This window comes from Sminthopsis crassicaudata, chromosome 2, assembly GCF_048593235.1.
Source record: "Sminthopsis crassicaudata isolate SCR6 chromosome 2, ASM4859323v1, whole genome shotgun sequence".
Taxonomy (NCBI): Eukaryota; Metazoa; Chordata; class Mammalia; order Dasyuromorphia; family Dasyuridae; genus Sminthopsis; species Sminthopsis crassicaudata.
This window is the reverse complement of record NC_133618.1, coordinates 273,803,489-273,818,547: the sequence shown is the minus strand read 5'-3', so window position 1 is coordinate 273,818,547 and position 15,059 is coordinate 273,803,489. Positions and strand designations below refer to the sequence as shown.

Here is a 15,059-nt window from a genome sequence, read left to right as displayed (position 1 = left end):
TGGGTGACTGTACACAAAGTTGTATTATCCGCTCCCCCCTTAATCTCTAGCCACAATCCCCCTGACTTCTCTTTCACTTTCTTTTGGTATAAAGCTCTCCAGGTCATCATGAACTAGAATTTGAACTTGATTTCATAACCATTTGGTTCTGAATAGACTTTTCCCATAAGATAACAAAAGTTGTGGAGATGCATATCAAAAACATACAATCCCCCCTACCAAACACCAAGCTTCCTCTTCAGGCCACTCAAAACTTTTACGACTTGAAAAGGAGGCTACTGAAATAAATCCCTCAGCAATTTTTAAAAGCTTTAGGTAGGAACTTCCTTTTCTCTAAACAAGGTCCACCCAGAACAACGGGAAACTTAAGAGGAGGACTAGAAGGAGGAGGAGGAGGAAATGGCAGCACCACCCATCTGTGAGGAGGATGGAAGGGTAGGTTCTATGATGTTGACTATAAATGCTGAGAAGTGAGCAGATCTGGAAGCTACCTGTAGAATAGTTGAAGTGCTCCCAAAAGAGAAGGAAGACGGAAAGAAATGGATCAGGGTATGTATTGGGAATCTTCTGACCTAATTAATTTTAATTATTATGAATGTCAAGAGAAGGGAGAAACCCAATGAGTAAAATAGTAAACACAGGAATACTAGAAGCACGGGCTTGTTATGTCTGGCTTAATTTATTAAGTAGAATGTAATCTCTTGGAGAGAAGGATCTGTCTTGTTTTGTTTTGTCTCAAAATTCCCAGAGCCTCGTAAATTTTAAAACAGGCATTTAATGACTATTTATTAATGACTATATGTTTATTGACTGACTGATTGACTGATCACCAGAGCTGAAAGTGATCCTTTCCTTCCTTCATCTGGACTCCCATGATACTTCCTTTGTGCTAGTTGTGTAGTATTTTTCTCATACTGCCTTGAATTATATTTATTTGTGAACAAGTATTATCTCTCCAAATACATCATAAATTTTCTAGGAACTAGAAACTGTGACTTGCATAATTGGGCTCTCTGTGTCTATTTTCCCAATTTATGTTCTGATTGGGGAACAAATGAGGTATATAAAAGATAAATGTTTTTCTTTGCTCAACTAATAGTGTCTTTTCTTAACAATTCAATGGGCTAGAAAGCACCTTGAGAGGTCATCTAGCATGACTTTATTGCCAGCCATATTTAACTACAGTAGCTAACCCTGCCATTTTGCTAGGTTGGCCAGAAAGTCATTTCTAGGCTTTTCTTCCAGGAACCAGTACTAGTGTCACATGAGTGAAGGGAAAAAGCTTCTGCTACCTTTCTGCTAACTCTTCAACCTCTAACAAAAAATCCCATCCTATTCTGTTGACTTGACTTCCTTTCAGAGTTCCATCTCACCTATTGACCATAATCATACTTTATAAGTTTTGATTCAATGTGATTGAATATATTCCTGCTGCCTGAGCCCTAGAGAACCTCCAGAGCCTTTGCCTTTTTGGGCTATTTAGCTGTTGTAGTGTTAAGCATAAGAAAGAAGGGTAATTCATTTTGACAAACATCTATTAAGTGCCTACTATGTGCTAAGGATGCAAAAATAAAGAAAAGAAGCAGTTCCTATCTTCTAGGAATTTACATTCCACTGGGAGTGGAGTATAAATAACTAAGTAAAATAGCTAGTATTTATATGGAGCCTTATGTTTTACAAAAGACTATGCATATTTTATCTAATTTGATTCTCATGACAACCCTGTCAATAGGAGCTATTATTATCCTCACTTTACAAATGGAGAAACTGTGACTGAGAAAAGTTTGGTGACTTGTCCATAGTCACAGAGCTAGTAAATGTTTCATGGTAGAATTTGAATTCAAGTCTTCCTGACTCTAACTTCAGCACTTTTATTGACTGAACCACTTAGAACAAAAAGGTTGGGGGATGGAGTGGAATCAGGTGAGACTAGTGATGAGGCAGCATCTTAAGTAAATTTTGAAGGAAAATAAAAAGTCTGTGATGTGGAGATGAGGAAGGAATATATGATAGACAATTTGTAGAAATGCACAAAAGTGGGAGATAGACCATTTGGGGAGTTGCTGCTTCATGGAGCAGTTTGTGACATATAGAGCTCATGAAGGACAGTAATATGAAATAAGATGAGAAAAGTAGGTAGGAGCCAGACTGAGAAGTATCTTAAATGCTCAAGACTTTGTATCATCTGAGATGCAATAGTAAGCCAGTGGAATGGAAACTCCTCAAGAGCAGGAGCTGGTTTATATTTATCTTGGTATTTCTAGAACCTAATAGAATAATTAGCACTTAATAAATTCCTTAAAAGGAAGAAAGAATGAATGAGTGAATTAGGTGTGAACATAGCCATCCCAGACAAAACTAGGAGAGCCTTGTTATGTTCTTTCAGTCATGAAATATCTGTCATTTGGGGATTTCTTGGCAAAAATACAAGAGTAGTTAGTTCGTCATTTCCTTTTCCAGCCCATTTTATAGATAGGGAAAGTGAGGCAGAATTAAGTGACTTAGCCAGGGTTATATAGCTGGTAACCAACCATCTGAGGTCAGATTTGAACTCAAGATGTGGATTCCTGACTCTTGTTCTGGTAACTCTGTGCACTATGACACTACCTAGCTGCCTTAAGAGGAACCTAGAAGTACTGCTTACATCCCTTAGACATCTCTATCTAGATATGTGGGGAATAGAGCTACTATTTTAGGCTGTTGGGGAAACTAAAAGCAGAGGCTGATGCCATTTATTGCTTGGAAATCATCCTCTTAGATTCTTTGCAAAGGGGATTCCAGAGAGCTATGAAGATATGGGTGTGGGGAGAGGAAGGAACCAGGGACCTGCAAGCTTTTCTCATGGCTTAAATTCTTCAGCAATTCCTTTGCTTTCCATTCATATATTAAAAAATGTGACTAAATGCCTATTATTCTCATAGCACCATGGCACATGATCATTCCTCCATGGAAATTTTAAATCTAATTAGTACATGTTCTATGGTCTGATCTTAACCTACCTTCCCAATTTTATGCCTTACTGTTCCTGCATCTTATACACTCAACTCCATTCTTACTGGTCTGTTCACCAAATATATCACACACATTTCCTCATCTACCCTTTTGCTTATTATATATCCCTCCTTCTTTCTGCCCTATTCAAATTTTCTCTGTCCTTCAAGACTTAGCTCTCATTCTCCCATGAAGCCTTCTGTGACCATTACAGGCCACAGGAGTTCTCAGTCCTCTACCCTAAGGCGTCTGTCGCTGGTACCTTTTAGTTATTTTAGTCACACACTACCTGATGACATCATTTGTGTTCTATCACATTTGACATCATCTAATTGGGTTTTTGAAGTCAGCAATATAGGAGTGACTAACTCTTTTTTAAACATCAGAACAACAATTCAGGCAACTGAGAGTACATGTGAAAAACAATTCAAGCCACTGAATATACATGAAAAACATAAGTCAAGCAATGAAAGAAAATATGACAGTTACCATGTATCTCTAGAAATTTCTGTGGCTTAAAGTGTTTTGAGAAAAAAGGATTGGTCTTTTAAGATGTTTTTCAGAAATCCAGATTTAAGAAATAAACTGAAAAAAAAGTGTAGAAGCTATATAGTTCAGCAAGACAATTATTTCATATAAACCAAGTAAGATCACCTCCCTCCCATTTTTGCAGGGGTGGGAAATTATGGGTGTGAAACATGATCTATGCTTGGTTTAAATGCATTTTGATGACTTGTCTTTTTTTCCTCTTTTTATTCTTTGCTATAAAGCATGGCTTACTGAGTTAGTTAAAAGAAAGACAAATATTGAGGAATGAAAATAATGTAATAAAGATGATCAAATTTTTCTTTAATAAGGCTTTGAGAAGGAAAAAAATAAGGGATTGAAATGAGTGATTAGAAATATGACCACCTAAGATATAGTTTTCTGATTTGAAGGTGACTATTATAGAATTTGATACAGGTCCAAGGGGGCAGCTAAGTGGCGCAGTGGATAGAGCACCAGCCTTGAATTCAGGAGGACCGGAGTTCAAATATGGTCTCAGACACTTAACACTTCCTAGCTGTGTGACCCTGGGCAAGTCACAACCCCAGTCTCAGAAAAAAAAAAAAAAAAGAATAAAAAAAGATACAGGTCCAGTAAGTTAATTTGGGGGTATAGAACTTATTGTGTTTTTGCTTTGTACACAAGGAGGCATAAGAGAAAAAACTTGAGGGCTATTTTAAAATCAATCCATTTTGTTCAGAAAAATCTATATTAAGTAGAAAAATGGGTTTTCCCTGGAGGGAAAGATCGGCTGCTTCAAAGTTGATAAGAACACTATTCTTGTCACACTTAGGATTTTATTGGTGTAGAGACCTTGTGGTGGGGAAATGCCCTTCACAGGTAGTGGATAAAGTTCCCGAGTCAGGAAAACCTAAATTCAAATCTGATCTCAGACACTTCCAAGCTGTGTGATCCTGGGCAAGTCACTTAACCAGTTTCTGCCTCAGTTCCCTCAACTATAAAGTGGGGATAATAATAGCACTTGCCTCCCAAGGTTGTTAGGAAGAATCAAATGAGATAATATTTGTAAAGAGTATGGCACATAGTAAGGGTTTAATAAATGTTTGTTCTCTTCCCTTCTGCCCTACCAATATTCATCTGTACCTTTAGATGTCCAGGATTATAAAGCCAATAAGGATCTGAGATGGAATTTGAAATCAGGTCTTTCTGAATGTAGAACTAGTTCTTTGTGTGCTATACCAGTTTGCTCTGCATTAGGGCACTAAGAAAGCAAAATAATCTGATTACTTGTGAAGAGATACTTTACAATTGTTGACTTTTCCAAAACCTTGATGAGACTAGAGTGGGTTGAAGTGGACAGAGCAGATATAAGGTCCAAAGTATGAGGGAAAACAAGTTAAAAGTCCATGGTGATATAGAGGAAACAGTACTACATTTGGAGTAAGAGGTTTTCAATTACAATTCCTTTTGCTGCTTACTATCTATAAAGTGATTGGAAAGTCATTTTATATCTTTGGCCCTTAGCTCATTTGTAAAATGGGAAGATTATATTCTTGTAGAGGTCAACTAGATAGCACAATGGATGAAGTGGTGGGAACTGAGTTCAAATTCGACCTCAGACACTTACTAACTATATGATCCTGGGCAAGTCACTTATTAATTCTGTTTGCCTCAGTTTCCTCATCTGTAAAATGAGCTGGCAAGGAAATGGCAAACCATTCCAGTATCTTTACTAAGACAACCCTAAACAGGGTTATGAAGAGTTGGACATGACTGAAATAACTGAAGCCTTGTAAATGTTAGCATTATTCCACAATAAATTCAATATGGATACATGACCTGAATATTAAAGATTGTACCATGAAAAATAGTAGAAGAAAAGCAAATCATGTAACTTATGCATCAATGGGTAGGAGATGAATCCTTTTCTTTTTTTTTTTTTTTTTTTTTGGAGGTATTTGGGGTTAAGTGTCTTATCCAGGGTTGCACAGCTAGCAAGTATCTGAAGTTAGATTTGAACTCAGGTCCTTCTGACTCCAGTGCTGGATATCCATATCCATAGTACTTCTTAGCATATGGATTCTTAACCAAACCAGGGATAAAGGCAATTATAAAATGCCAAATAGATAGTTTTGCCTTGATAAGCTTTTGCACAAACAAAATTTTTGGGTTGAGGACAAGAAAGGAAACCCCTGAGTGGGGAAAAATATCTTTGTATTCAATTTCTTAGAGAACAGTTTGGTTTGTAAGATATGTGGACAACTAAGAGAAATCTATGACTAAAATCTATTCCCTAATAAAGAAATGATCAAAGGATACGAACAGTTCTCAAAAGAAGTAATCAAATGAAAGAAAGCTCCAATTGGTTAATAATAAGTGAAATGCAAATCAAAGCAACTTTGAAAAATAATAGAGATGACCTATTAATTCATTCTCTTTGGATCTAGCACCTAAATTATTTGAATGCCATTCTTTCCAGTTTAGTTTGGGCCGGGGTCTAATCCTCACAACAAAGCTGTACTCTAATACAGAGGGTCAAGAGTATGGAATGGACAGGGTTTCTCATTTTTGAGATCACAGGTAAGACGTCACCAAATAGTCAGAAAACTGGGAGTTTCTATGTAAGAAAGTTCCAGTTATGGGGTTTTAGAAAAGAGAAAAGTAGGGTACAAACTAGAAAAAAGGGCATGTCTAGAACAGTAAAGGAGAAGCCTAGAAAGTCACAGCAGGTTTTGTTTGTTTGTTTTAATGCCAAGAATGCCAAATATGTGTTGTTGTTCAGTCATTTTGCAATTGTGAATGACTCATCATGACCCTATGTGGGATTTTCTTAGCAAATATATTTGGATGGTTTGCCATTTCCTTCTCCAGGTCATTTGACAGATGAGGAAACTGAAATAAGCAGGGTTAAGTGACTTGTCCAGGATCACACAGCTAGTGTGTGTCTGAGGCTGCATTTGAACTCAGGAAGATTTTTGTCTTTGAGCCTAGAGCTCTATCCACTGCACCACTAAACTGCCAAATATGTAGTATAGACACTCAATTCAAAGCCAGAATGATTTTGAAACTGAATTGGCCCTTGGATAGGATTTGGATAAGTGGAGTAGGAAGGGGAAGGGAATGAACTAGAGCATAGAGAAAAGGATGTGCATGTTATATTTGGGGAATATAAGAAAGTCAGTCAACCTGAAGATAAAGTTAGAAAGGTGGGCTGATATCAGATTGTGAAAGGCCTTGAATGTTAAGCTAAGGATTTGGGGGTTTACGCTATATATAAGTGGAAAACCATTATGCCATATGCCCAGACACAAACATCCTTAGTCACACATATTCACATACACAAATTTATGCATGCAATTCACATATACCCATTTCTATACATCATTCCTCACAAACCCACATTCTTGAAGTAGTGAGATTAAAAAGGAAGGGGGGGGAATGAAAAGTTTTCAAATTGAATGAGGTTCAACAAAAAGTAGGAATAAAAAGAGAAAGAAATCCAGAAGAGCTATTGTTTGATTAATAAGCATTTACTAGAATAATGAATAAACCTTGAATAAAAATTTGGAAGAAGGACCTGTTAAAGGACAGTGGGAACATAGTAGGTAATATTAGCTTATTTTTTGATTTGCTGATTGGCTTTGCTGAATTTTTTCTACTCTTTTTTTTTTAAGGTAATTTATAAAAGATGGCTCTCTGGGAGAAGAGAAGGAATGATCTAGAGGGACATTTAAACAATGTAAAAAACAAAAATATCAATAAAAATCTATTTTTAAGAGGGGTAGTATACAATTAAAAAAGAGAAAAAAAGGGTGAATAAATGAAAAAAAATGAAAGGAGACAGAAAAATGTATGTTTTTGTTTACTTTTTCCTTTTGTGTTTTTTTCTTTTATAGTTTTGATTTCTCTTTCGTAGCATAACTAATATGGAAATATGTTTAAAATAATTGTACATGTATAACCTATATCAGATTGCTTACTGTCTTATGGAGGGGAGAGGTAAAGGAAGAAGGGAGAAAAAATTTGGTACCCAAAATCTTACAAAAATCAATGTTGAAAAGTATTTTTCATGTAATTGGAAAAATGTAATAATACTATTGAATTATTATTATTATTATCATTATTTATTTATTTATTTTGCTGAGCCAGTTGGGGTTAAGTGACTTGCCCAGGGTCACATAGCTAGGAAGTGTTAAGTGTCTGATGTCTGATTTGAATTCTGGTCCTCCTGACTTCAGGGCTGGTGCTCTATCCACTGCACCACCTGGCTGTATCTACTATTGAATTCTTAAAAAGTATAAAAAGATAATCAGTTGAGAGAGTACATAGGTTGTGATGAGCAAGAAAAAAATAACATTAAAAGAATTAAAAGATTGATGTTTTGGTTTTCATCCTTTATTCTCAAAGAGGACCGACAACTTCAGGAGATTGATATCTTGGATTGCAGATTAATTGGATATAAATGAGACAGAACTGTGCAAAATCATCAGCCTCATTCTCTCCTCCAGAGTCACCAGAGTCTGGTGGAAAACTTAAGTCAAGATGATTGGCAGTGGCCCTCACTGGAAAAAAGGTCATTAGGGAATTAGGAATTCCCTGGCAGATGTCAAATTTCTATATGACAATTATTTTATACAGTAGGAACTGGGTAGATAGAATGACAGAGGTATAATAGTAAGTAGAAATAGTAATAAGGACGTTATAATCTGTCTCCAGTGTTTGGAATTTGCTCCATCAATCAACAAGCATTTATTAATCACTTATTCTGTGCCAGGCACTGTACCAAGTGCTGGGAATAAAAGACAAAATGGAAACAGTCCTGGTTTGAAGGAGCTGGCATTTCCCTTCCTCCTCATTTCACATTTCTTGAATTTCTTCCTAGTTTGGGGCAGCAATGTGGCATTATATTGTACAAAGCTCTGGTCTAGGGTCTGGAAGAATCAATTTCCTGCGTCCAAAAACTGATCTTAGACAATTACTAGCTTAGACCCTTACTGGGGAAGTCGCTTAATCCTGTTTGCCTCAGTTTCCTCATCTGTAAAATGAGCTGGAAAAGGAAATGGCAATTACTCTTGTGTCTTTGCCAGGAAAACACCAAATGAAGTCATGAAGAGCTATATACGACTGAACAACAACAAAAACTTTCTTCTACCTCCTCCATATATCTGTTTTCCTGCATAGACTTTCCCAATCTCTCTGGCTGAAAGTGTTTTCTCCCTTCTCAAATATTTAAAATACTTTGTCTAGATCTTTTATGTCTCTTCTCATCCTTGTTCTGTAGTTATTGGTATGTATGCCATAGTCTCTCTCCCACCCACCATTCCTGCCAACAGCAGAACGTAATTTTGGGGGGGACAAGTCCTATGGTATTTTTATCTTTGCATCAGTCTGGGACCTTGCATGTAGCAAACATTGATATATGTTTGTTGTTTGCTGAATAAGTGTTTTGTTGTTGATCAGTTGTACCTAACTCTTCATAACCTGATTGTGGAGTTTTCTTGGCAAAGATCTTGAAATGGTTTCCATTTCCTTCTCCAACTTATTTTACAGCTGAAGAGACTGAAACATGAAGCATGCTGCCCCCAGGACTGATGTTCAAAGCATCCAGCACCTAATGTGTGCTTCCTAGGAAGTATATATACGTACATGGCTCAGCTACAGGGGTAGACCGAGGCAGGGGCAGAGTCAGAGCATTGAGAGTTGGGAATGAACTATCAATCCGGTTCTGATAGGGTGGGGGGAGACACCAGGCATTGTGATAAGTTGGAATGGGGAGGGGCACCGGACATTCTGATGATGTCTAAGATAGAAAGTCTTTCTCCTTAGCTGGATCATCATGATTAGGAGGGAGGGGTGGTGTTGCAGAACAATTAGGAACTGAGGCAGAACAATTCAGGGAAACTGAGGCAGGACAATTAGGGAAACTGAGTCAGGACAATTAAAGGGAACTGTGGCACAACAGTATCCCTTGCACTACTTAGCTGCCTTTTGACATATACAGACCTTCATAAACCGGTCCCTTCCTATCTTTCTCATATTCTACTATCTTTCTCATGTTCTACCTTACCCTTCTCCAAGTAATCTTTGATCCAATATCACTGGCCTTCTTCCTGTTTCTTGCCCACAGCACTCCATCACTGGCTATCCTCTATGCCTGGAATTCTCTCTTTGCTTATCCTCTAGGCCAATAGGAAAGATTGTTATCTACTCCTCCCTCTTATCCTTCTTGTACTTCCACTAAGTGTCATCTACCACCCATCACCTACCCCATTCAAGGTCTGACCAATGTTCCCCACACTGCCAATCCTGGCCTGGGCTCCCTCTGCTTCTTCCCAAGCCTCCACCCCCACCCCAATTAGTCTGATTAACAAACAGGAAGAACAAAGTCACTGTTTGTTTAAGGTGGCAAATAATTAGATGTTGACTTTACCTGTTCAGGCAAGTGACTCCTATGTTTTCCTGTTACCTCCATCTCTCAAATTGCCTTCTCAAAGTTATGTACTTGTTTCTTTGATTACTTGTGATATTAATGACCTATTTAGTTCACACATTTGCCCAATATTTTTTTATATTTCAATGTCCTTTATGATAGTCCATGTAAACATAGGCTGTAGGTTTTAAAAATATATATATATATATATATTTTTTTTTTTAGAATACACAGAAAAGAATATAATAAATTGCAAAAATAATAGCAAATAGGATAACTTTGAAATAATATGTTGAATACAGTGCACATTTACAAGATAAATAAGCTATAAGTCTTATGTACAATCTCCTTTTTCTTTTATTTTATGTATATGAAAATTCTGTTTTGTTTAATATTTGTTCATTTCTGAATTTTTATTTTTATTTATTTTTAAATAGTATTTTATTTTTCAAATTGCATTTAAAGATAGTTTTTTCAACATTAATTTTTGTAAGATTTTGTAATTTTCTTCTCCCTCCTTTCCTTATTTATCTTCCTCCTCTCCAAGATACCATAAATATAATTATATATGTATGATCATTTTAATATATATCCATATCAATCACATTGTGAAAGAAAAATCAGAACAAAAGGGAAAAACACAAAAAAATAAAAAGCAAACAAACAAAAAAAAAGAGGTGAAAATAGTATACTTCAATCTGCACATGGTTTCCATAGTTCTCCTTCTGGATGTAGATGGAATTTCCATCCCAAGTCTATTGATACTAGCTTAGACCACCTCACTGCTGAGAAGAGCTAAGTCTATCATAGTTGATTGAAACATAATCTTGCTATATGTACAACATTCTCCCGCTTCTGCTCATTTCACTCAGCATCAGTTCCTGTAAGTCTTTTCAGACTTTTCTGAAATCAGCTTGCTCATTCTTATAGAACAATAATATTCCATTACCTCCATATACTATAACTTGCCAATCATTCCCCATGATAAATGGCCAAATAATATGAACAGACAATTATCGGATGAAGAAATTAAAGCCATATGAAAAAATGCTCTAAATCACTATTGATTGGAGAAATGCAAATAAAAACAACTCTGAGCTATTACCTAACACCTCTCAAATTGGCTAAGATGATAGAAAAAGATAATGATGAATGTTGGAGGGGATGTAGGAAAACTGGGACACTTATACATTGGTTGGTGGAACTGTGAATGGATCCAGCCATTCTGGAGAGCAATCTGGGATTACACCCAAATCTGTGCATATTCTTTGTTCCAGCAGTGTCACTATTGGGTCTGTATACCAAAGTGATCATAAAAGAGGGGAAAGGACTCACATGGGTAAAAATGTTTGTAGCAGTCCTTGTAGTGGCAAGGACTGGGAAACTGAATGGATGCCTATCAGTTAGGGAATGACTGAATAAGTTGTGGTATATAAATAAAATAGAACATTTTATATATGGTATATAAATAAATATAATGCATATAAATAAATAAATATATATAATGTATATATATATAATATATACATAATATATTATATATAATTATAATAATATATAATATATATAATTATTATATATACTTATAATTATATATAATATATATTATATATGTAATATAATATATAATGTATTTATAATGTATATAAATAAATAAATATAATGGTATATAAATAAAATAGAACATTATCAGTTTTCAGTTCCTTGCCACTTACAAGGGCAAACATTTTTACAAACATTTTTCCATGTGTGGATCCTTTTCCCTCTTTTATGATCACTTTGATATATAGACCCAGTAGTGACACTCCTGGTTCAAATAGTATGCACAGTCTTTCAATGCTCTCTGAGACTATAACTTGCAAAGAAAGTGCAAATCTGCATTGGTAAGGAAAGTTCCTCACTCCTCCGATACCAAGTGTAAAATACTGATTTAATTCCCTACCTTTGTCCATTTATTCCCTTTATTCTCATGCTTCTCAGGGATCAGATGGCATCTCTAGTCTGGGAGTATTGCTTTTTTTTTTTTTTTTTTTTTTTTTACTATGCCATTCCAAACAGTTCAGGGTGTATCATTGCCTATGGAGGATGGCCCCTGGCTGTCTGCATATTTCCTCTGATTAGTCTTGCATGACTTCCTACTTTGTTCTCTCTTTTTAGTATCCTATTGGCTTTCTTTTCTCTTCTCACAGCTCCACCCTTTCTCTTCCTTGAATACACTGTCAATTTAATGTGAAAGGCACTTCAGCGAGCCTAATGGGTAATTACATTAAGTGGAACTAAAAAAATACAGCTCAAATCTCAAGAGAAAGAGCTCAATCTATCCTTTCACTCCGCTCTCTCAAGCATGGCAGGGAAGAACGCAGTACGGATGCGGTTTTTCCTGGATGCAGGGAGGAGGAATGAGCTGGTTGCCATCAGTCCAACTGAATGCAGCCTCCAGATTAAACTTGCCTTTACTGCTACTCCCTCCACAGAGATGTAATTTCTATAGATACTGGAGTGGTTTCCCATGTCCTTTTCCAGCTCATTTTACAAATGAGCAAACTGAAGCAAACAGGGTTAAGGGACTTCCCTAGGGTCATACAGCTGGTAAGTACTTGAATTCAGATTTGAACTCAGGAAGATGAATCTTCTTAATTATATAGTATCAGCATTATATCTATTTTGCTCCTAGAAGGCTCATCTTCCTAAGTTCAGACACTAGCTATGTGACTGAGCAAGTCATGTAACCTTGTTTGCCTTAGTTTCCTCATCCTGAGCTGGAGAAGGAAATGGTGAACAACTCCAGGATCTTTGCCAAGAAACCCCAAATGGGGTCATGGAGTTAGACATAAATGCTAATGAATAAAGTTTCTGTAGGGAAAGTCCTTGTCCCATGAGAAAATGACCTACAAAAACTCAAGAAAAAGGATGTTGGGCTAGTAGACTGTCCAAACCTTGGTCTCCTTTAGGGGCTAGGACTTTCTGCCTAAAGTGAGAGGGGTGGGAAGGTCAGAATGGAATCTTGGTATTTAGAACAAGGGAATAGGAAAATATAATGAGCTTATAGTCTTTATCCAGACATATCCTGAATCTATATTTCTTAATCCTTCTAAGCTCCATTTCTGACTCTTATAGGACATATCTTAGAAAGAGTAAGAAATATAGATTCAGGAGTCATCTGTATAAAGACAATATTTAAAACTATAGGTATTAAGATTCAGGTCAATTCTCTGAAAGCTTCTACAGCTGTGAATTATAGCCATCTGAAGGAGTTGCAAGGAAGCCTTTGCTGACACAGGTGTTACTTGTGAACTGGGAATGAGATAAATTGGAGGCAGAGGGAAGAGGAGTGAGGTCAGACAACATAATGGCCTCTCAGTCAGAGGACAGCAACTGCCTCTCAGTCTCCTTGTATCATCCTCTCACAAGAGGAGATCTATTCTGCGGGTCTGGGTTGAATTTCCAGCAGACACTGTCAGATGGCTCTGCAGTATTCCAACAGCTTCCATGTATTCTGACATATAGGCATGAATAAGAAGGAAGAGAAGAAAAGAAGAGAGAAAAGAGAAGAAATTCAAAGTCAGGGAAGAACTACTTTAAAGGACCAGGAAGAGAAGGAAATGTTAGAGGAATAACCAGAGTAATGGAAGTAGAGATAGAAAAGTATAATTATTTTTTTGAAGGAGAAATTATCCAGTGTTGGATAGAAGGGAGGATAGTCAAATAGTATTGAATGTTGAGAAGTGGTCAAGGAAGATGAAAACTTAAAAAAAAAAAAAAAAAGGCATTGTACCTGAAGAGAATACATGGAAATGAAAACATTTGGGATAGATAATTTTTTTAAATTACATTTTGTTGCTTGTATTTTCATATCATTGACATTTTCTCTTTCCCCCTTTCCAGAGAGCTATCCTGTATAACAGAATTTTTTAAAAAAGTTATGAAAACAAATCAACATGTAGAAAAAAGCTGGATATTATATGCTATGTTCTATACCCACTGTCCTATTATTTTTAAAGCACCTAGCATAGTGTCTGGTACATAGCAAGTGCATAATAAATGCTTATTCCCTTTCTCTTTTCCTGTTCCTTTATCAGAAGCCATGCTTTTCATTAAAATTTTTCAATTCAACTTTGATGATTGATTTTGTTGTTGCTATACCTATTATTCTTTTCTAGAAGAAGGAAAACTCTTGAATAGAGGGATTATTTTCCTTTTGTCTTTTACCCCCACTATCTAATATTAGTACTTAATTAATATTTATTGAATTGAATTCCAGCATACCTAAAACTTACCCTGTAAAAATTGGTGATAGATCTATCACCATCACTCCAGGACCATAATCGAGGGAAATATTGAGAAGGAGGAATTTTCAGACCATAGAACAATAACAAGAGACAATAGAGTATAGCAGCTAGAAAACTGAATTTGAGTTAAAATCCTAGCTCCTCTATTTACCACTCATGTGACCTAGGAAAGGCTATTATCGTTTCCCAAAACTCGTAGTATCTTCTGGAAAATGAGATATTTGGACAAGTTAGTCTTTAAATTCCCTGGTTCCAACCTATGATCCTGTGAGTCTATGAAAATGTATCACAAATATTGGTACAATGATTAAAAGGTGCCATTCCATGTGGAAAACAAGAAATGAATGATTGGGTAAAAGAAGAAATCATAAAAAGAATAGCAGAACAAAAATAATGGCAATACAGAAACTGTACATAAAAACCTACAAGATGTGGTCAGATGCTACTCAAAGAAAAATATGCAGTATGAAATATCTACTTATGTAAGAGAGAAAATTAAATAATTGTTTGTAATTAAATAACTAAAAAAGAAACAAACCATCATTCACACAAACAGAAAATAAGAAGTAATATTTCTTCAACCCATCAGTGCATTTGAGCTCATCAATGTAGATGCTCCCTCCAGTGGTGAAGACTATAATTCATCCTAGTCTTTGCATTCTCTGTTCACGTCCTCAGTAATGCTCAATTCAATGTTAGAAGTGTGTGGCGGTCTTATTTAGCATCTCTTTAACATTACACAAAGTTTGTAAGACCAGCAGAACACTGCCCTCTGCTTCCCAGGACCAGTTGCCTCTGAAATCCTTGTATTTTACTTTAAAGTTTGATTAACACATTACTGC

General features: G+C 36.2%; 1 protein-coding gene across 1 annotated transcript in view; it reads left to right on the top strand.

The window, feature by feature from the left end:
- Nucleotides 1-462: 462 nt before the first annotated feature.
- Nucleotides 463-15,059, top strand: part of TGM7 (transglutaminase 7) — a 48,772-nt gene continuing 34,175 nt past the window's right edge. The window contains exon 1 of the mRNA XM_074289422.1: nucleotides 463-549. Coding sequence (XP_074145523.1) covers nucleotides 540-549 — 10 coding nt within the window. The 5' untranslated portion in view covers nucleotides 463-539. The remainder of the gene's footprint in view (nucleotides 550-15,059) is intronic.